Genomic DNA, 24,400 nt, shown 5'->3' with positions numbered 1-24,400 from the left:
AGACATCAAGACTCTGTAGGCTAAAACCTACGAAAGAACTTGAATATCTTTTAGACATCATGTTGCTTCCTAAAACCACAATGCAATGATATGCTATGTCTACTATCAGCCTCTTAGCTTTTAGAGAAGAATGGAAACTGACACCTAAAAGCAAGCAGAATTTTCAATTTGACATTGAAGTGTCAGTATCTATTTCAATGACCTGAAGCTCTTGAAAAGTGCTTTGAGATGATACTTCTCACATCATTATACTTTTGGTCTTTTAATTGACATCTAGACTTTATAGTCCTTTGTTCATGTTTGTCTGAAAAGGCTATTGGATTATTTAGAAATTCCAAATTTGTTCTATTACCATTACCTGTAAATATGAGAACTTTTCTATTTGTGAAAAGAAATTCAAGAACCATAATGATTCTTTAAGATGGACATTCTTCTTAAAATAAACTTACTATTCTTCTTTTGGAAATGTTTCTTTAAAAAAAAAAAAAAAATATATATATATATATATATATATATATATATATATATATATATATATTTTAGTTGTAGGTGGACACAATATCTTTATTTCATTTTTATGTGGTGCTGAGGATCAAACCCAGTATGCTAGGCGAGTACTCTATCTCGGAGCCACATCCCCAGCCACTGGATATGTTTCTTTTTTTTTATTTTTTTTTATTGTTGGTTGTTCAAAACATTACATAGTTCTTGACATATCATATTTCACATTTTGATTCAAGTGGGTTATGAACTCCCATTTTTACCCCGTATACAGATTGCAGAATCACATCAGTTACACTTCCATTGATTTACATATTGCCATACTAGTGTCTGTTGTATTCTGCTGCCTTTCCTATCCTCCACTATCCCCCCTCCCCTCCACTCCCCTCCCCTCTTCTCTCGCTACCCCCTCTACTGTAATTCATTTCTCCCCCTTGTATTATTTTTCCCTTTCCCCTCACTTCCTCTTGTATGTAATTTTGTATAACCCTGAGGGTCTCCTTCCATTTCCATGCAATTTCACTTCCCTCTCACTTTCCCTCCCACCTCTCATCCCTGTTTAATGATAATCATCTTCTCATGCTCTTAGTCCCTACTCTGTTCTTAGTTACTATCCTTATATCAAAGAAGACATTTGGCATTTGTTTTTTAGGGATTGGCTGGCTTCACTTAGCATAATCTGCTCTAATGCCATCCATTTCCCTCCAAATTCTATGATTTTGTCATTTTTTAATGCAGAGTAATACTCCATTGTGTATAGATGCCACATTTTTAATCCATTCATCTATTGAAGGGCATCTGTGGACCAATGGTACAGAATAGAGGACACAGAAACCAATTCACAAAACTACAACTATCTTATATTTGATAAAGGGGCTAAAAGCATGCAATGGAGGAAGGATAGCATCTTCAACAAATGGTTCTGGGAAAACTGGAAATCCATATGCATCAAAATGAAACTGAATCCCTTTCTCTCGCCATGCACAAAAGTTAACTCAAAATGGATCAAGGAGCTTGATATCAAATCAGAGACACAGCGTCTGATAGAAGAAAAAGTTGGCTACGAGCTACATACTGTGGGGTCGGGCCCCAAATTCCTCAATAGGACACCCATAGCACAAGAGTTAATAACTAGAATCAACAAATGGGACTTACTCAAACTAAAAAGTTTTTTCTCAGCAAAAGAAACAATAAGAGAGGTAAATAGGGAGCCTACATCCTGGGAACAAATCTTTACTCCTCACACTTCAGATAGAGCCCTAATATCCAGAGTATACAAAGAACTCAAAAAATTAGACAATAAGATAACAAATAACCCAATCAACAAATGGGCCAAGGACCTGAACAGACACTTCTCAGAGGAGGACATACTATCAATCAACAAGCACATGAAAAAATGCTCAGCATCACTAGCAGTCAGAGAAATGCAAATCAAAACCACCCTAAGATACCATCTCACTCCAGTAAGATTGGCAGCCATTAGGAAGCCAAACAACAAGTGCTGGCGAGGATATGGGGAAAAGGGTACACTTGCTCATTGTTGGTGGGACTGCAAATTGGTGCAGCCAATTTGGAAAGCAGTATGGAGATTTCTTGGAAAGCTGGGAATGGAACCACCATTTGACCCAGCTATTCCCCTTCTTGGTCTATTCCCTAAAGACCTAAAAAGAGCATGCTACAGGGACACTGCTACATCGATGTTCATAGCAGCACAATTCACAATAGCAAGACTGTGGATATGTTTCTTAAGAAAACTGTTAGTTCCTGGTCTGGCCTGCACTAAATTAAGCTATTTAGATTTCACTGTATCAGATATGACCCAATTAAAAATGTGGTGGTTCTGAATTAGTCTGTAAAGGGCAAGAAATTTATTGATTGGTGCTGGGGATTGAACCCAGGGGCGCTTTACCATTGAGCCCTGATCCCAGTCAATTTTATTTTAAGACACCATCTTGCTAAGTTGCTGAGGCTGACCTTAAACTTAACAAGGCTCCTGTCTCAGTATTCCAAGTCTGGAATTACAGGTGTGTATCCTCTTGTCTAGCTTGTAAAAGGAAATTTAATCATGTACAAACTAAACACTAGACAAGGATTTCTGGGAAGTTGTAAAAGAAGTATTTGGGAAACTTAAGGACTATGTGAATTACCTGGAGCCCCCACTTACTCAGCTCAGAACCTGCATTTGAAACAGGCCCTGCAAGTGATTCAGATCTTCCAAGAGTCACACTGTAAGCATTGGCATATGGTCAAGAGCAAAGGCTTTAAGTCAGAAAGACCTACATTCATATTCTGGCTTTCTTGATTTATATGTGGCAATCAGCAAACCCTAATTTAGCCACTAGAAAATTACTGAGTGTCTACTATGTGCACACACTTTAATTCTCTAGGCTTCCATTTCCTTGTCTATGAAACTGAAGGTTTATAAGTAGCGTATGAAAAAGTGTATCCAGAACATTCAGCATGACACATGGAATGCAATACCCACTCAATTAAGTGCTAGCTGGTATTACCATTTTCATTTTTAATAAGTTTACTGGCCAAAGATCATCAATGTACATTTTATACAATAAAACAGCTTTCATTAGGGAAGTGACAAAAATTCTACCCTCAGATACAAAAGATTCATTCTAGCTATAACATGTCATGTTCCTTGTCATTAAGTGATAAAGAATATGACTTTATGATGCTACTTGAATATTTTGAATCATAAACTGTTTCACAATTTATATTTTATGTACTTGTCAAGTTGATCTTAAGGTTACAGGTGAGGGAAAGTAGTGATCCTAGTATAAGTATCAAAAAATATATAAAAATTGCACTATACTGATTTTTCTCTTTTCCAAAGTCAAAACTAAATCATGGGATAAGCAGGTATATGGCCCTTTCTTTTACTGAGGAGAGAAATAATATTGTATTATATTCTGCAAGCAATGATGCATGGCTGTATTGTCAGATGATCACAAGTGTTTGAAGATGGATTATACAACAAATAAGCAAAAACCAAAAATTAAGCAAACAAAATGACCAAAAATGATGCACAAGCCATTGTGTATTAAGTTATAGAGTCTAATATTTCACATTATTAATAATGTGCCAATAGATGACAATATAAATCATTTTCTGATTATTCACCACGGGAATTATTTCTGAATTTGTAAATAACTTTTGGTTTAATACTAGAAAGAGAATAAAGCACATGGCAACTGAACTTAAGTTTGTAATCAGACTCTACCAACTACTAGTGGTGTGAAGTTGGCCAAAAACAGATCTGGTTTTCAGTATCTTCATCTTATATTGAGAAAATCATCATCTAACCAGCAAATAGTAACAAATGAGTTAATGAATGAAATTGCTTACTAAACTGGAAAAGGCAAACCAGATGACTTATTACTGCAACTGATATCCATCTCATAAATCTGATATCATTAAACCATTAGAATCTTACTAAAAGAGACAAATGGAACACTTAAATGAACATCAAATATGTGCATTATTTAGGGACTGACATTCTTAGATGGAAAACAGTAATTTTAGTGTCATAAAGTCACCTTTGAATAAAGGAGAGAGAAACAGATTTTCAAAAAATGTATTAAGGAAAAAAGCAGGAACACTCAGATTTTCCCTGTTTAATCAAAATATATATAAATAGACCACAAGAAATATTTTAACATGTTTTTAGTAAAAACACTGAGATTTAGAGTTATCCACCAAAATATATTTCAATGTCATACATATTTTTCTTCTATAGATACTTACCTGTAAAAATAAGTAACTGGGCAGTACATTGTCAAACGAAGGGCTGAGATATATTGGTTCTGTCATTCTTATGCCTATACCTCTGAAAAAGAGGAAAACTAACATTAGTGTGTACAAACTACATAGTACATATTTCTATGAATATATTCAAGTAGCATGTCAAATATAAAATTATTTGCCTTTTTTAACACTAAAATACTTTGAATAGTCCTGAGAATTGTTTGTGAATGTTTACCTTGAGTAGGGTAAAAGAGCCCATCAGAATCAAAAGGAAAAAAATAAATAAGTTTTTAATTTAGGCACAAGAGTTTCTTTAGATATCTTAATAAACTAAAAAGCCAAGAACATCTGATTTTTGATTCATTCTAATCTTTTTGGTAACTGACTTACGGTAACTTAGTCTATCTAATTAATCAACATTTCATGAATGATCGAGTTTATAAGATACTCTACTCAGTACCTGTATGAAAAATGAAAAAAATACCTAGAATCATGCTGAGCAATGGCAAAGACTATTGCTTTGCCAGTCTCCCACCTCTGGGTTAACCAGGCTCCCACCCCTGGGTTAATCAGGCTCCCCTGGCTGCACATCTACATACTACATTCTCATATCAACTTTTTATAGAATAACTGCCCAAGTGTTGACACAATCCCAATATGACCTTTTCTACCTATGTCCCATTTTATGAGTGGCAGTGGAGCTGATCAGAACAGGAAGGGGCCAGGACACAGATGGCATAGTAGACAGTGATTCATAAAGACAAACAATGCAATCAAAGATAGTCAGAGACTATTAAAGGGGGGAGAGAGGGCATACAAACACTGTCAGAGAAAGTCAATAGTTTTTTTTTTTTTTTTTTGTAATAGCTGCTTTCTACTCCTATCAATAAAGGAAACATTCAGAACACTGATCCGAAAACATTATTCAACACAGTAATAGGAACCACCACAAATAAAAGAATTGAGAGTATACCATTAATAATGAACTAAAATATCAATCCCCTATTACAGACTCAAAGAGAAACAGAAGACATTTGCATGATTTTCATACTCCCAAAGCCTTTTAAGGAGAACACAATTTAGAAAGTATTGCTATCTAAATATAGGAAATTCAATAATTTGTTTCTTCAGAGGAGTTTTAATTAGACAGAAAAACTGCTGTAACATGAAAAACACTGTTCCAGGAATCAGGGATATGGTCTAGTTCTAGATGGATAAATGCAGAGATCTTAGTATGTCCATGTCAACTTTGGAGAAATGAAGATGTCTACAGTATTCTACAACAAGCTGAAAGAACTAAGTAAAATAAGAACAAACATAAATTGTTCACAGAAATATTCATGTGAATACTGATTTTCTGGTAAATTTTTTTATTTAAAAGACCTATTTCTGCTGGGTGTGGTTGTGCACACCTGTAATCTCACCTACTCAAGACACCAAGGCAGGAGGCTTATAAATTCATGGCTTGGCAAGTTAGTTACACCCTGTCTCAAAAATAAAGGGCTAGGGATATAAATTAGTGGCAGAGTGCCCCTTCTTTCAATCTCTAGAATCAAAGGGAAATTTTTTTTTGTATTAAAATCACAAACTTTTTTTCCCACAAAATTTGAATGTTAAACTGATCTAGATGAGTCATCTAATTCACTCTCTATCAAGGTAAGTACTGTTCCTCAAAGATGCAAAAATTATTAAAATTCAAAGGACAAGTAAAATTTTGACAATTAGCATGTGACTGGTTGCTTAGGTAGGCTTTTTAACCTATTTACTGTTTTTACCCAAAGGTATTTTTTTTCCCAAAAAATCATGGGATTATGGATTAAATAATTTTTTCCATTTGATTTTTTACATTGTGTACACTATTTTTAAACCACCCAAAGGATGTTTATTCCTCCCATAGCACTGAATACCATACTTCATTTCAGGTAGCCCACTGAAGATTTCTTTGCGGCTTAGTTCAGAAATCCCATTTCCAATAAATACTTTTGTTCCATCAAATTCTTTGGCTCCTTTCTTACATTTCCCTTTAATATCAGAGTACACAGAAATAACATCTCCAGCTTTCATAACTAGGAAAGGAAGAAAACCAGATTACATTAACCCATGTTCTAGGAGAATAACAAAACGTTCTTCAAGCTACAATCAGGGTCTCTAGGGACATAAACAATGGAAATAAGCCATTTAAATTTGCTAATTATCTCAATATAATCCTTACAGAGAAATCTTTTGGCTTTAAAATATTCCCAACAATAAATCTAAATGGAGAAATTTTTCAGTGAAAACAAAAGAGTAGTCTTTAAAACATCCTTTTAGTTGGAAATGTTCAACTGAGCAAAGGAAGATATTTTCCATATAAATTATGATCCCCAAACCTCACATTCTTTAAAAGATTTCCTGTAAATCTTTGTATCTTAGCTTAATATACAAAAGCTCTTTAAGTTTCCTTCCAAAGGAAGATTCCTCAAAAATGTATGCTAAGAGCTGGACGTGGAACACATGTCTGTAACCCCAGCAGCTTGCGAGGTTGAGGCAGGAGGATACTGAGTTGAAAGCCAGCCTCAGCAACAGCAAGTCGCTAAGCAACTCCAAGGCCCTAAGACATTGTCTCTAAATAAAATACAAAATAGTGCTGGGAATGTGGCTCAGTGATCCAGTGCCCCCGAGTTTAATCCTCGATATGAAAAACAACAACAAAAATAATGTATGTTAAGATTCCTCAAAACGAAATTTCTAAAAAAAAATTAATTTGAAGGCCAGACAAAAACAAACATAGGCCCAATTTGGTCTGCAGGAAGTAGTCTGACAATTCTGATGTAGATCAAAATATTTACTTCCTATGCAAGATAATCAAAGCCCAGAGAAGAATAAGATTGCAATAGATTAAAACTTGTGGCTTAGTGGCAGATTGCTTGCCTTGTATGTGTGGGACACTGGGTTTGATCCTTAGTACCACATAAAAATAAATAAATAGTGCCTTGTGATTTCAAATCCAATAAGATACCAGTTAACCATGGGATCTTAACTTAGTAAGCATATGCAATATGCTGTCAACTGAGTGAATAAATTAAGAATATCACATTTCACCTAATGTTCAGATTCCAAGTTCTACATATTACCCTCACAAATTACACGAGAGAAGCCTGAGGTTTTAAGGCAACAGAGTTGAGAATACAAAACAGAATCTCACTTACACTGTCTACTAATCAGTAATGACTCCTTAAACAAATATCACCATGTAAATACTTATGTGCAGAGAAAACAATTGTCAGAAAGCTTTATGTGCATGCTTACTTTGTTAGTCCTTATCAGGTAAACTCCTCACTGGCTATGTTAAATGCTAAGCTTGAAAAATACATAACAAAGGTAAATTTGAACAACATCTCAATGAAATATACCAAATTTTCCATTTGAAAATACACATGATTTTTAGGGAACCCTAAAACTTATACTTACATTTTGAAGCTGACATGATTCCTGGAACATAGACATGAGCTCCTCTTAATACTGCATTACCACATTGGGCTCCAACGATGGCTTCATACTGCTGTCTTTTTATATTCTTTCTATGAATAGTAAAAGAAATTTAACAGTAATATTCCTCCAACGCCTACAAACATTTTCAATGTTTCAGTATGAACTCTACATAAATAATTTCTTTTGCCTCGACTTTCCTGAATAAACAAGAGAAAGCTGAATTGAAAGGAATAGAAAACAACAACAACAAAAAAAAACTGAGCATTTGAGAAAACAATTGAAAGAGGTCCATCTAGTGGAAGGAAGGAGAGTGGCATAAAAATCTGTTAATCACTTAATAAGCATTACTATTTTCATATTGCACTGTGATACTTTTGCTGCTTTCAAAGACTAAAACAGAGAAATATGCAAGAAATTAAAAACATTTCTAGGGCCGAGGATGTGGCTCTGTGGTACAGTACTTAACATGAGTGCAGCACTGGGATCAATCCGAAGAGAACACACAAAAGAAGAGGAAAGAGTAAGATTTCTAAAGTGGTAAATTGTTGCATGGAAAATTGTGACTTTTTTTAAAATCTAGACAGATAAATCTTTTCTATACAACATTTTTGAGTTCTTTTTCAATTTCTCATATTCTTTATACCACTAAAATCTGGCATCATTTCTAATATTAGGTGAGATTTTTTCCAAAGATCAAAGGTCCTAATGTGATCAATCTTCAATAAAAATTCTGAGCAGAGTCTCTCATGAGCTTCCCTGGTTGGCAACATTTCACACATGAATCATGTCCCATAATCTTTCCTTGAAATCCAATTATCAAACCTCACTACACTTCTCAACTTTACACTACCTGATCCCACCTATTCATGTTGCTCAAGCACACCATGGTTTCTACTTGCCTTGCGCTCTACCCATTGGCAAGTTCATTATTTCAATAATCACTTGGTTGATAATCCCAAATAGCTGAGATTATCAGGCACATGCCAGTAGTACCAGCTACCTGGGAGGCTCATATAGGAGAATCACTTGAGCCCACAAGTTTAATAGCAGCCTAGGCAACAGAGCAAGGTCCAATTTTACTGAAATAATAAAGCCACAAATTCTAATGTTCAGTCTTTCCAGACTGATATTTTGAATTACTTGCAGGTAGCTATATATAGATGTCTCAGAGTAACTTCAAACTCAGCAAGTCTCACACAATATTTTTCTCTCCTATATTCCTCAGATGACCTCAAATTGTCTTTTTTTTCCCTTGTACCAGGGTTTAAACCCAGGGGTGCTCTAACACCTCTCTTGCTCTAACACCCTCTAACCATGTGAGGATACAGCAAGACCTCACCAAGCACCTGCACCTTATTCTCAGATTCCCCACCCACTGGAACTGTGAGAAATTTCTGTTCTTTATAAATTACTATCCCAAAATACGTTTGAACCTCTTCTTCCTAAGCCTTGACTTTCCTTGAGTTATGGAATGCTACCTCAAGTTTTGACTTTTTTTTTCTTTTGGGTACCAGGGATTGAGCTCAGGGACACTCCACTATTGAGACACATCCCCAGCCTTATTTTGTATTTTATTTAGGGATAGGATCTGAGTTATTTAGCACCTCACAGTTGCTGAGGCTGGCTTTGAACTCACGATCCTCCTGCTTCAGCCTCCCGAGACAATAGGAGATGTGTGTCACCATGCCCAGCTTGACTGACTTCTTGGGTCTAGCACCTGACTTCACACATACATCATCTCTTTACTTGTTACTGATGCAGTTTCCTTTTACCTTTAATTACTTTCAGAACTTTATGTCTTTGGTGTTCTACAGTTTCACTCTGAAGTACTTAGACATGCATTGTTTTACTTTTGGGTTCAGACTTGTACTTCTTAAATTTGTCTTTCATCAATTCTAGAAAATTCTTAATGCTTTCATTATAGTCTTGTCTCCATTATTTCTGTTCTTTATATCTGGGACTCATTAGAAATATAAGCTGTCTTTTCATTCCATTTACCATTAATCAATTTCAATTTCATATTTCTAATTTCTTTATCTCTGCTGCATTCTGGATCATTTCCTGAATCATCACCTAATTCAATAATTGTATCAGTTGGGTCTAAGTTTAGTTTGTGGAGTGAATTCTTAATTTTAACAATATTTCTATGAATTATTTATCAATTCTACCTTTTTGTCTTATTCTTTTGTTTTTAATCAGTTAGGAAAACTGATTTATATCCTCTACCAGAAAGTTCTGTTAGAATTTAGGGGACTCTATTTCTGTAGTCTACTGAACACACTAATTTTCACTATGATAGTCTGATTCCTAAATTATCTTTTAAGGATGAGAAAAGTGTGAGGCTTGGCTTAAAAGTGTGCCATTCTAGAATGATTTTGATTGGTTTGTGCCAAGTAGTGGAAGAATTGGCTTGGGACCCAATTTATATGTCAATTTCCCAGAATGTAGATTTCAAAACCATTTGAGTAATAAGATTTGAATTCCAAGCCTTTGTGAGGTATGGAACCATAGTGCATTATCAGAATTTTTTTTCTCTAACCTAGACCCTAACAGAGACACTCCTTGCCTCCTAATTCCTGTCTCATAATGATTGCTGGACAGATCGCAGTCCCCAGTGTTAAACACATATTAAAAATCAAAGACTCTAAATTTAAAAAACAATCAATGGCCAGATACAGTGGTGTACTATTGTAATGCCAGCATCTCAGGAGGTTTCGATGGGAGGACTGCAAGTTCAAGGACAGCCTCAGTAACTTAGCCAGACCCTGTCTCAAAATTGAAAAAATGTGTTGGGTATGTAGCTCAGTGGTAAAGTTTCCGTTAGATCTCCAGTACAAAAAAAAAAAAAAAAAAAAAAAAAAAAAAAAAAAAAAAAAAAAAAAAAAACAAAACAACAAAACATAAAAACCATGAATGACATTCTTTCTCCAAATCTCACCCCTCTAATATTACTCTAGATGCTTACTGCTTTATTTTCCCCATTACTCTCTATTCCTAATTTCTAAATACTTTACTATTACTCATCACTCGACTGCTTTATTTTCCCCATTACTCTCCATTCCTAATTCCTAAATATTTTACTTTATTACTAATCACTTGGCTATGCATTTTACGACCCATTTTATTTTTTTATTACATTCCTAGGTATATGTAGAAGAAATGTATTCAGGTTATTTCATTTACCATACTGTTGAACTAAAAACTAAAATTCCTAACTTCTCCAGCTCTGCAATTCATTTTTTTGAAAGAAAGCTTTTTGAAATTTTGATTGTAGTCTAAGAAACACAAAATACAGGGGCTGGGGCTGGGGCTCAGTTGTAGCGCGCTTGCCTCAAATGCGTGAGGCACTGGGTTCGATTCATTTATAAATAAAATACCAGTATTATATTTCTAAAATACACATCTAATCATTACTCTAACAATAATTCTTTGGCTCCTAGAGTCTATAGGGGAAAATATTCTTAGTTAAAAATATCCTTCCTATTTCACAACCTGTCTCTCCTAACTACAATCTGTCCTTCACCTACCTTTCTGAAAAAAAATCAATTCAGCAGCCAAATATGATCTCTTTTATCATGAACCATCAGGATTTTTATGATTTCAAATCTTTGGGTATGCTTTCTTTGTACCTAGCATACATTCATTTATCCACCTAATCTTATCAGCCGAATTTCTACTCATCTTCAAGCTCAAGTAAAATACCTGCTTAGAGAAAATCTTTACAAATTTCTATGTACTCAGTCCTTCATTACCCAATAGCACCTCACTTACACTTTCATCATGTTAATCATACATGTGACTTGTACTACAGTTGCCATTAAGCTGAACAAGTATGACCCATTTGTCTTTGTAAAACTTGCACCTTACCCACAGCATAAATTTGTTTAATGGAAACTTGTAATGTTAATTAATGAATTTAAGGAGAGAAAATAATGAATTCTAGAATGGATAGCTACAGAGAAAAGTTAACCTAACAAGCCTGTTTCCCTTTGAAGGGTCTGCTTTTAAGGCTGGCCTTGACTGGCATCTGCAGTTTAGATTTCAGAAGTGTCCCTACTATTAACTGATAAGAGTAGTTCACTGTGCCTAAAGCCATAAAAACTGGTGTTTAAGAGGAACACCAGATTTCCTTCTTCCAGTTCAGACTTTGGGTATGTACCAGGCAGAGGATGTTTACATGATGATGTTTTCTGAATAGAAATCTTGGACACTGAGGAAATACAAAAGAGGAAATGTAAGAGTTGGCATAGGCCATAAAACATGTTAAAAGCTTATATTTACTGAGTAAACCAACAATAAGGTGCAATAGTACACAATAAAAACTGGAGGAAAAATAGTACAAAGACACCTAATTAAAACTATTAAGAGCTGGGGTTGTGACTAAGTGGTAGAGCACCTGCCTCATAAGTGTGAAGCACTGGGTTCAATTCTCAGCACCACATAAAAATAAGTAAAATAAAGTTTTATTAACAAATAAAAAAATTATTTTAACGATTAAAATAATTAAAAATGAGGGGCTGGGGTTGTGGCTCAACAGAACACTCGCCTAGCATGTGTGAGGCACCACATTAAAAAAAATAAAATAAAGGTATGTGTCCAACTACAACTAAAAATAAATACTAAAAAATTAAAAAAATATTAAAAATGAAGTAACTAGAAATTAAACAATTATGGGAATGTCTCATTAAAACAAACAACAAACTACATAGCACTTTTTATCTTTGTTTTGCTTTTAAAAAAATTGTTTTTCTTGTGACACTTTTTATTTTTTAACTGCACATTTTAACAACTCTTTAACAGAAGATGGATAAAACTGTGATATTAAGGGATACTGTTATATGTCAACCAATTTCTTTTCAGAAAGACTGCCATCTTTGTTGAACCAGCAGTTTTTATGCAATTACTTTGAAATTCTATTGATTACCTTATAAATTCATATAAATTAAAATTTTAAAGTGCTTATTATGGACTGACTGTGCATCCTATCCAAAATCCGCACTGAAACCCTAATCCCAATGTGATGATATTTGGAGGTGGCTTTGGGAGATAATTAGGTAAGATGGTAGAATCCCATGAATGGGATCAGTGCCTTCATAAGAGGAACCCAGACAGCTCACCGTCTTTTCACAATGTATGGAAAGGACCAGAAGTCAGTCACCTACAATCCAGGAGTGGACTCTCACCAGAACCCTGTCACCCTATCTCAGATTTCTAAGCTCCAGAACTGTAAGCTGTAAACTAAAACAATACTGATATTGGTGAAAACGCAACTTTAAAAGATGGAAATCAAGCTAGCTAAAGAAGGCAAATCTAGCCTCATTTGGATCAAGAGATATGTATTCAATTATGAAAAAAGGGGAAATTTTATTCTAACCTATTTGAAATATTGTGTTGAAATTTTGTTTTAATGAAGAATGGAGAACTAAGAAAATATAGAATTTAAAATTACAAATTCAAGTCAGGCACTGTGGTGCATGCCTGTAATCTTAGTGACTCAGGAGGTTGAGGCAGGAAAATCACAAATTTGAGGCCAGCCTCAACAACGTATCAAGAGGTTCTCATTCAAATGAGTTTAAAATAAGGGGGAAAGAAAACCCTGTCTCAAAATGAAAAGGACTGGGGATGTATCTCAGTAGTATAGCACCTGTGGGGACAATCCTTAGTACCATCTCACCCCCAAAAATGTTTCAGATACAATGTTCTAAATACTCTTGTGACCTCAGTTAACTACACAATTAACTAAAGCCCCAAACAAAAAACAGTGTGAACTACAAACTTTCACAGAGAACCTACATTTTTTAATCAGCTCTGCTCACCAGGACTAGAGCTGTGCTATCACAATATCTGATGAAAGTATTTCTGAAAAAAAAAGTCAAATTAATCATCTAGGCTTTCTCTTCACCACATTCTATATCATTCTTTAGCAAATGGCATACTAGGATGCAACCATGTTCATTCATGAGTTACAAGTAAAAAAGATTCAGTCAACATTAAACACAGACCCTATAGTGAGTAGTACAAAAAAACCTTAATAAGCAAAAAGCACATAAATATGAACAATAGAGTTTCAAATATGTCTATTTTTAAATAAGCTTAAAGAACATCTAAAAAGGAAGAACAGCAACAAAATACAAAAGTGAACTAGTAAAACTGAATGCAAAAAGCAAAACATATGAAATAAAAAATTAGAAGTATTGCAAACACTTACTGAATATATACAATGTATCATGAACTATTCTAAGCAATTATGTAAGCCTCACAACAATCCTATGATTAGAAAGTATTTTTAATTTCCATTTTAGAGATAAGTAGAGATAAGGAAAGCGAAGTACGGAGGAGACCGACAACTTATGTGCTACACTATTTATGAGAGCCACTTCTAAAACAGTCCATTATTGACCAAATTATGTTGTTACACTGTTACACTGTGTGCATGTACTAATATACAACAACAAATTCCACCATATGTACAACTATTATGCATCAACAAAAAGTGAAAAAAAAGTATTTAAAAAAATTTTTAAAAATAAAACAGTCCATGACCAAAACAAGCACAGATTTTTGACCCAGGAATTCCATGTAATATGTAGTACTCTGTGCACATGCTTAGGCAAGTCCACAAATAATCAATGCAACACTTAGCAACAGTGGAAAGCAGGAAAAAACTAAATGTCTTTCAACAGACAGTTGAAAAAATTAAGCTCAATCATAAGATGTACTATATATATAGCTATTTAAAATAATATAATGATACATAAATCACAGAAAATTATATCATGGAAAAATATTCATAATAGAGTCTTAAATAAACAGAAAAACAATTGTAAAACATTACACACAGGATTTTCTTTCTAAAAATATATACAAATGAATGCAAACATGCATTCAGGTATGCAGTTGTAAAGATAAGCTGTCTGGAAAAATATGAATTTGATGCTAAGATAATCAGAATTGGTGAGAAAGTAGATAAAAATTAAATTGTCGCTTTTAAATTTATGTATAATTCTAAATTTGTACAATAAATTTACCTTTTATAAAGAGTAAACCCTAATTGTTACCTATTTTAAAAAGTATTAATCTGAAGAATAAGATTATTTCAACAGAATGAGAAGTGGCAAAGTTTTGAACCTATGAACAGCAATGTTGTATCCTCATAAGGGGTGTAGTCTTAAAAGATCTATCTGTAATACTACAGTATTACAGTAGTTGACCAGTTCAAAAATCAAGAAATGGCAGAAATCAGAACAGTAATTTCCTAGTAGGGTAGCATAATCCAAGAAAATTTTCTGGGCTGATAAAAATGCTCAGTTCCTGGGTGGGGTGAGTTTTGGCTCTACAGTTGAATATTTGGCAAAGCTCAAACTGTACACTGAAAATCTCACTATTTCACATATAAATCTCACCTTAAACTAATCAGATTTTGAAGTTAATCTATTTTTTAATTGTAAAAAATCTATGCTTGTAGTAAAAAACAAAACAGAAGTGTTACAAGTAAAAATCTTTTATTCCTCCCCTTTCTCCCAATCCAACTTCCTCAGAGTTAAGCTACTGTTCATAGTTAACTGGTTATAACTTCCAAACTTTTTTCATATGTAAAGAAGCATACACAAATGTGTAGCTGTCATTTTCTTAACTGCAAATAAAGTAATTATTCTAAATACAACTATTTTGTGTATGTGTGTGTTTGGGGAAACAAACCCATGTCCTTGTGCTTGCTAGGCAAGCCCTTGACCACTGAACTGTATCCCTAGCCCATTTGTTTTTAACACTTATCATATCATTAACATCTCATCTTATTGGTACATAAAATTCTTCCACCTTAAAAGACATATAATATTCTATTGCATGGATAAATCAATAATTAACCATTCTTCTACTGGCCACTAAATTACTTTAAAGCTTTAAAAAAAATCTTTATTTTGTACCATAATAGTGACTAAAATTCTTCTTGGAGCCTGTATAATAGCACACACCCATCATTCCAGAGACTGGGGAGGCAGGAAGATTCAAGTTTGAGGCCAGCCTCAGCAACTTAGCAAAATCTTCTATCAAAATAAAAAATGAAAAAGGACTGGGGATGTAGCTCAGTTGTATGGCACTCCTGGGTTCAATTCCAGGACCAAACAAAGAAAAAAATGGTCCTTAGGTAAAGAATTCTGAAAGCCTGTTTTTCAATTTATGTCTTCCAAATATATAAATGAATTAACCAATGCCTGGTACACAGTAAGTTAACATAATTGTGAATTGTGGATAAAATTTTATAAACACATCAGTTCTAAAAACAAAAAAAATGGTATTTTGGTGCAGTTCAAAAACCAGTTTAATTCACCACTGGAATCTCATAATAAATAAATGAAATAAAGCTTCTCAGAAAGTGGAAAAAATTTAAAAATTAATCATTGCACAAAATAAAGTTAAGGTGTTTTATTACCAAGGTCCTACCACCCATTCCTAGTCTTCTTTAGTGTTTCCCATGACAAAGTTTACATTTATCAATTTATAAATTCCTGTTTATCTATGGAGAAACTTCACATTATCACCAAAGAGTAAAAAACAATCCTGTGATAAATCTTTATTTAGAAAAAATATAATTTGAAAATGAAACAGTCACAAACCTAGGTCCAATAACAGGAGTAAGACATCCTGAAGGTCTGGATGTTGAAGAACAGGAACAATTAATCCATTAAGCTGCTGTTTAAAACAAACACAAAATTATAAAGAAATCAATATAAAGCTTGATTTGGAGCACTTTCATTTTGTTCCATGGGATATGGGGGGGGCACCTCAAAATAACATTTTCTTTAAAATTCTGATGTATTCTGACTTTTTTAGGGGGAAGGTAAGTATTGGGGATTAAAGCTAAGAGTACTCTACTATTGAGCTAGATAAACAGCCCTTTTTATTTTTAAGGCTGGCCTTGGACTTTTTTTTTTTAAGAGAGAATTTTTAATTTTTTTTTTTTTTTTTTTTTTTTTTTTTAGTTTTCGGAGGACACAACATCTTTATTTGTTATGTGGTGCTGAGGATCTAACCCAGCGCCACAGGCATGCCAGGCGAGCACGCTACCGCTTGAGCCACATCCCCAGCCCTAACTTGACTTCTTTTGTAAGACTCAATTTTGCTTACTGTTTCACTTCACAAACACAAACTATAAGCTGGTCATAGTGATGCATGCCTATCATCCCAACTACTCAGGAGCCTAAGGGGAGGATTATATGCTCCAGGCCAGCTGAGGCAACTCTCAAAATAATCAATTCTAGTACTTAAAAAAAAATTAAAAATAATAGAAAAGAACTGGGATGTAGTTCAGTGATTGAGCACCAAAGTTCAAACTCCAGTACCAAAAATAAATGAACACAAACCACGTTTACCTTTCATGACTTACTTTGAGTATATACCTCTAATATAGAATTAAATGTAGTCACTTAAAAGTTTCTGAATAGGATATTAAATATTGAAATTACCGAATACTAATTAATATACAATATTAACACCAGAAGCCATGTCAATTTTAATGAAGGAAACAAATGCTTTTGGCAGTTCAGAATTTTCAGTATCCTCTATATTTGGTTGGTTAGACTGGAAATAAGCACAAAACCAGCACTACAGGTGGTGGATGGAATCAGCTCACATAGGCCCACAGTGTGTGTCCTTCCCAAATTCCATAGCCACACTGGTAGCTTGAAACTGACCATTGTGGGAGTATTTAAACCACCGATAAGGTTATATTTCCCAGAAAATTGCCTGTTAAATATGTAGCAGCATACCACTGTTGCAGGCAGATGACTTGTCACCCCATGCAGAATGAAGAGCAAATGGAACAATGGATTGGATAACAGGACTATGTACAGTATTACAGGAAAATATGCAAATATTGAGAACAAGTCTATGCCAGGTAGGCTAGGAATTAACAACTCAACTTCACATACTATATGAAAGAACAATAACAATAATACTTGCATTGCTATGTAGTATTCTAGCTAGAAAACACTTGTAAAATCAACTTATTTCTAACTAGATAAATGTAAACATGTTACATATTTTAGAAATGAAAGTTTCTAAAATTTCTAATATTTCTACCAAGTCAGTATCTCCCTTGACTTCTGCATTTTCCAAAGGATGTTTTTGACTGTAACCACATTTAACAATGAGTAATCTGATGGATAAACTCCTTTTCTCTCTCCCTGTTGGGTATCAACTAAACAGATCTGAGAAGATAATAAATTGTGTCATTTCTTTTTGTTTTATAAATACTATTTGCTTTATAGTATAGAAATATTTTATATAGAGATCAACCCTTCCCAAATCAAAGGTTTTCTTCTTTCCTTTTCTATTAGAAACTTGTTAAGAGGATACAAAAACAAAACTTTCATAAAATCATACATGTAACTAACTATCAAAGCAACACACAAAACAACCAAGCATATGATCTGCTTTTACAGTCCTAGGAAGTATAATTTACATATCAGAAACTCGCCCATTTTAAAAATAGAATAACTTGCAGTAAATTTAATGTTTTTTTAGTAAATTTTTTAAAAATGTGCAATCAGCATTCCAATCCAATTCTAGATAAATTACACCACCCCACAAAATCCCTCATGACGATCTGCGGTCAAATCCTGTTCCCATTCTCATACATTCTCATACCACTAATATTTCTTTATAAATTTGCCTTTTCTGAGCCAGGCATGGTGGCACAGGCCAGTAATCCCAGTAATCCCAGTAACTCAGGAGTATTGCAAGTTCAAAGCCAGTCTCGGTAATTTAGCAAGGCCCTGTCTCAAAAAAAAAAAAAAAAAAAAAAAAAAAAAGCTGGGTATATGGCTCAGTGGTTAAGTGCTCCTGGATTAAATCCCTAGTACAAAAATAGATAAATAAAATTGCCTTTTCTGGAAATTTCATATAGAGTAATATTATGTCTCATTTTTATCAATAATGTTTTGATGTTAATCCACTTTATTGCATTGATTAATTACATGTACTGTAGAACAATATTCCACTGTATGAATATTTTACATTTGTCCATCACTAGTTGATAAACATTTGGATTTATCCCCTTTTGACTTGTGAATAATGCCACAATGAATAGTCATGTTCAAGAATATGTATGGCCATGTTTTTACTTCTTTTGGGGAAGATTCATAGGAATGGAATTGCTGGGCTGCACAGTAAATTTGTATTAAAGATATTACCAAAATTGTTTTCCAAAGAGATTACACCATTTTATATTACCAGCTGTAATTTACAAAAGCATCCAATTTCCTCACAACTCTATCAGCTATATGAAATTTAAAAATTTTGAATTGCAATATATGTTCCAGAGAAATTTATGACAAATTACCTAGTACCATACTACTTGGGACATCTCTGCAGGACACACATGGAATTTGGAATGTGGAAATAGAAAATTTAAACTAGTCAAAACTAGACTTAGTTCTTCTAACTAAGTTCTTCCTAGACTTAGGTATACAGTTTCCCATCTAGTGCCTAAGACTCAGGCTTTACTGTTCAATCCTAACCTTTAAAGAAAGAGACCCAAATCTCTGAGTGACAGTCCTAAAATCCTAGTCCATGAGATCTTAGATTTCCATCAGATTGTGATACACCCAAGTTTTTGGAACAATTTGTTAGAAATGAAAATGATCTAATCTACTTGAATTATACACACCTCAGATGGGCTTCAGAACAGTTTCTTTTCTACTAGACAAAAATATACGTACGAGAGTAGTCATTTAAGAAGCCTAGTCATTTTATGAACTGCTTATATTTTACCTGTTATTACACTCAATATTACTTTCTATTTATTATATTGTTTTTTTCTCATATACTTATCTTCTTACAACATGAAACTTATCGAATGATTCTTAAAGAGACCATGAAACATTCAATAGTGTAATAAGACTGAAGGAAAAAGAAGAAATGAATCAATACCATTGCTAGATAACTGTTTTGAAAGCAAAGACAACAATACAAGTTAAATAAGATACTACTTTTCTGGCTAGAAATCAAAAAACAGTCATTTTATAATATTGTCTTCACTTACGAAGTATCATGCCAAAAATATTTTGTCAAAACAACACAAAAGACTTTTTGTCCTATTTTAAAAGTATTTTCCTCATCTAATTCAGAATGAGAAGTGCCATATTCAAATTTGTAGTAATACCACTTATTATTCAAGCTTGTGTAATTTAACATCCATTATTCAACTTTCTTGTTTATAAGACTGCAATATTATTATACCATTCATTGGGCTTTACTGTGGACCAATATGACACACTGTGGTAATGTAATTTGATATAATGACAAAAAATTTACACAAACCTTCTTAAGTTCATCTACTAACAGACTTTTTACATGTTGTACTGAGGCTAAATGTGTATTTACTCTGACAGATGTGAATGATGGAGGATGTGACAGGTGATTTAACAGAGCTTCAAATTTTCCTTGTGCATCTTGTTTACTTGAAACAGCTAAAACCTGTGGGGGGGAAAAGAATGTTTATATTTCATCAAAATAAAAATACAGTAAATATGCTTCTACATTTGTTCCATCTAATGAAACATCTTTTAACAATTGTTCAGTTCCCTTTTATTTTGTTGTCTTATGTTAGCAACCTTAAGAAACACATAATACTTTGGAGTTCTTAGGATTAATTGTGGTAATAGACACCTAACAAAATGCCTGACATAAAGGACTTAGAAAAACATTCTAAGTTTCAAAATATAAATATCTTCTACATCTGTTCATATAAATTCAGGATTTCATTCTACTTTAATAACACTATAACACTGATGGAACAGTTATTTACTAATATATCCTAGAGCAAACTGGAAATATCAATATATACAGAATAAATATCATTGATATACTCACTGTCAAAGATCCTCCAGGGTATCCACTTTTTAATGTAGTATTAAATATAACAAATAGATATCATCCAAAAAAGACTGGCAGAGTAGCAAACATACCTGTCAGAAATGAAGGTATAAAGTCTCACCCAGGTACCCTTGCCATTAAAGCTTTTTAAGGCACCCATTTTCCCTTTTTGTGACTACTCTGAATTTTCATAAGCCACTCACCAGCCTACTAAGTCACTGGTCTTAAAAATTTACTTTCTGTAAGTACTGTTAAAATTTAATATTTCTTTCCCTTCAGTACTTTTTTTTTTAAAGCAAAGGAATGGCTTTTGTTTTTGTAATATCATGTAGTTAGTGGGTATAAAAAAAAGCAATGGTGTCAAAGATATTTGAATCTTTTATACAAGAATGTTCATTTAAAAAGCTGCTGAAAATACAAAAAAAAATCAGTCAGTGGGATGAACAGAGTGCCTACAGAATGGAGCCAATTTTTATCAGACACATCAGATAGAGCACTAATCTCTAGGATATAAAAAACTCAAAAATCTTAACACCAAAACAAATAACCCAATCAATAAATGGGCCAAGGAACTGAACAGACACCTCTCAGAAGATGATACACAATCAATCAACAAATACATGAAAAAATGTTCAACATCTCTAGCAATTAGAGAAATGCAAATCTAAACTACTCTACGATTTCATCTCACTTCAGTCAGGATGGCAATTATCAAGAAAACAATCAAAATAAGTATTGGGGAAAAAAGGCATATTCATACTATGTAAGGTGGTGCAAACAATCTGGAAAGCAGTATGGAGATTTCCTGAAAAATTGGGAATGGAACCACCATTTGACCCAGCTGTCCCACTCCTTGGTTTATACCCAAAGGACTTAAAAACAACAAACAACAGGGACACAGCCACATCAATGTTTATAGCAGCACAATTCACATAGCTAAATTGTGGAACCAACCTACGTGCCCTTCAAACTGTGATATATATACACAATGGAATATTACTCAACATTAAAAGAGAATAAAATAATGGCATTTGCAGGTAAATGGATGGAGTTAGAGAAGATAAAGCTAAGTTAAGTAGGTCAATCCCAAAAAACAAATGCAAATGTTTTCTCTGATATGAGGATGCTGATCTGTATTATGGGGATGGGGGAGAGCATGGCAGGAATGGAGTAACTTTAGATAGGGCAAAGGGGAGGGAAGGGGAGGGAGGAGGGAGGGGGAGGGAGGGAAGGCCATGGGCCAAGGATGGTGGAATGTGATGGACATCATTACCCCAAGTACCTGTATGAAGACAGAATGGTGTGACTGTACTTTGTGCACAACCAGAGACATGAAAAATTATGCTCTATATGTATAGTGTAAATTGAAATGAATTTTGCTGTCATATATAACAAATTAGAATAAAAAACTGCTGAAAATAATTGCTAAATGCCTTCACTTCTTTAAACACACACTTTATATTTTAATTCCCTTGAAATGAAAATATGTTTTCCAGAGTATAGTCCTTTAATCTTTGAATATAAAATGCAAAAATCAAATCAAAAGGTCCTGGATTCATTAACATTCAAAAAAGAAGCAAGTAACATTTAAGTGACTTTGATTAGAAAAGTTAAAAGATTTAGAAAAACAAAGTTACTATAGTAAACACTGTGAAGTGGAATAGAGCACAGCCTTTGCTAACAAAGAGGACTTCTATGCTAGACACTGCCATTAGCAAACAATTAACATTTTGAAGAGTTATTATGCACCAAATGGATTCCAGGTGCTTTCACCTAAGTGTGACACCTCAGCCTTGTATCTTCAGCCTTTCTCTATTTTCACAGAAGAGGAAATCAAGGTAAACCATGAGAATTAATGTACTCAGAGAACCACAACGCAAATCAACTGCTTTAGATTCTAAATCTGAAATTTTTTTTTCATTACACCTAAATTCATTGCCTTCAGATTTCAAATTGGGTCAGTTACATGATTCCTTGGACCCCAGTCTTCTCACCTATTAGAATGAGAACAGCTGCCTGCAATCCGAGACTGAGGGAAAAGAATCCCAATTGCCTCTACAATTTAGGCAGACGATTTCATAAGTTCTTTTTAAAGAGCTGGGTTTAGTCAACAATACCGCAAAAATTTAAAAAAACTGCCAAAAAATCGTAAAGATTAAAGTGAACGAGTTTGTAGATCATCTAGCACAACTGATCACATTTACAGGGACACTCAACAAATTACAAAATCCTTTTTAACTTAAGTGTCAGAGGCAGTGCTCCAAGACAGGTGTTTTCTTCTATATAGGACTTAAGTTTTTGAGGACAGGGATCTTTTGTTTATTCTTGTATCCCCTTCAGTGACATAACACTATGGAGTTAGAGAATATTATGCTAAGTGAAGTAAGCCAATCCAAAAAAAAACAAAAAAAAAAAAAAAACAAAAAAAATGCGAATGTTTTCTCTGATATGAGGATACGTTTTTTATCCCCTTTCCCACTCTTAGAATTAAAACGCATGCCTTATTCACCTCTTGTCTCAGTAAGCATTAATTCCTGTGAAAAGACATTGGCTTTTCTCTTATATTCAGATAGACGAATGGTAAAGAGAAAGTTATAAAGATTTTTATTCAGATTTTCTATTCCTGAAGAATATGTAAATATTTGAATTTTTAAAAAGTTATCAGATGTATTTGTCTGACCCACCTCCTCATTCATAAAGTTCTCCTTAAGATAGTTTTCAACCTCAGGCCTCAAAGATATTTTAGGAAAAATGGGCATTTTTTCCCCTCGTATTCAGTTCTCCAAGAGAAACGTTTTTTTCCGTCCCAATTACAGTGTGCAGTATCTTCACAATGAATAGCAACACACAAAGTCCCGGGACCTTCAGGTGCTCAAGGAAATCGCGACGATCCTGCTGAGTTAAATTCCAAAACGAGGAGGACAGTCCTTGGTTTCCCGAGTGTTAGCTAAATTAAAAGCTGTTTCCTCGTCTCCACCACACCTGGCTTTGATCCTCCAGGTTGCTCGGGGAAGCCACTGAGAGGCCATGCCACTCACTTTGCAAAGACAACTAAGGAAAAAGCCTTAGTGACAGAATCAAGAAAAAGAAAGAACGAAAAACTGGAAACGAGGCTGTCAGCAGCAGCTCCCTTCAGCCTTATATCCTAATTTCCAAACCCGCGCCCCCCAACTTCGCAGCGGAAACCCGCTTCCGGTCTGCGTCACTTCCGTCGTCAGCGGCACACCCCTCCCCTCTGACTACCCAATTGACAGCCGCAAATCTATATTACGTCACGACTGCGGAGATGCAGGCGGCTCTTGCGCTTGTGACAAGACTTTTGGGGAGACTGCAAAGAGCGCTGTGTCCCACAGAAGATGTGTGGACTGGCATGGATCGAGCGGAAGACGTTCCTAGCCTGAACAACGTTGGCAGGCCATCAGTGTTCTTCTGAGTGACCTCCAAGAATAGGATGAGGCCAGTTTATTTGACCGCATCAGCTCCCTCTGATTTCATGGAATTGTTTGCTAGGCAAGCGCCCCTCCACTGCTCGGAACCCCCATTACCCCCCACCCTCCCGCATCTTGTTTTAACATAAGGTCTCACTAAATTGCCCAGGCTAACCTGTAATGGAGGCTACTCCTGCATCAGCTGTGATTACACGTGTGGAGAAGCACGCCTAGCATCCTAGCGCCTGCCTGCCTTATTGTGAATATATCTTTCCCACCTGAGAAAGGAACAGATTGGGAAAAATAAAATTTTTGTTACTTACAAGTGTGGTGTTTATCAGGATTCTTGGGTGACCCATATCTCTGTA

General features: G+C 34.5%; 1 protein-coding gene across 1 annotated transcript in view; it reads right to left on the bottom strand.

The window, feature by feature from the left end:
* The window catches only part of LOC308635015 (tRNA (cytosine(72)-C(5))-methyltransferase NSUN6-like), a 47,103-nt gene extending 23,672 nt beyond the window's left edge, over nucleotides 1-23,431 (bottom strand). Inside the window, exons 1-6 of the mRNA XM_081269293.1 lie at nucleotides 23,289-23,431; nucleotides 20,050-20,205; nucleotides 16,340-16,419; nucleotides 7,708-7,817; nucleotides 6,170-6,323; nucleotides 4,258-4,339 (exon numbers count right to left, since the gene is read on the bottom strand). Of these exons, the coding sequence (XP_081125419.1) occupies nucleotides 4,258-4,339; nucleotides 6,170-6,323; nucleotides 7,708-7,817; nucleotides 16,340-16,419; nucleotides 20,050-20,205; nucleotides 23,289-23,363 (657 nt within the window). The 5' untranslated portion in view covers nucleotides 23,364-23,431. The remainder of the gene's footprint in view (nucleotides 1-4,257; nucleotides 4,340-6,169; nucleotides 6,324-7,707; nucleotides 7,818-16,339; nucleotides 16,420-20,049; nucleotides 20,206-23,288) is intronic.
* Between the last annotated feature and the right edge of the window lie 969 nt (nucleotides 23,432-24,400).

The sequence above is a fragment of the Spermophilus citellus genome (assembly GCF_964194105.1).
Source record: "Spermophilus citellus genome assembly, chromosome: 16".
Classification (NCBI taxonomy): domain Eukaryota; kingdom Metazoa; phylum Chordata; class Mammalia; order Rodentia; family Sciuridae; genus Spermophilus; species Spermophilus citellus.
Note: the sequence above shows the minus strand (reverse complement) of the source record. Positions and strands in the feature narration are given on the sequence as shown.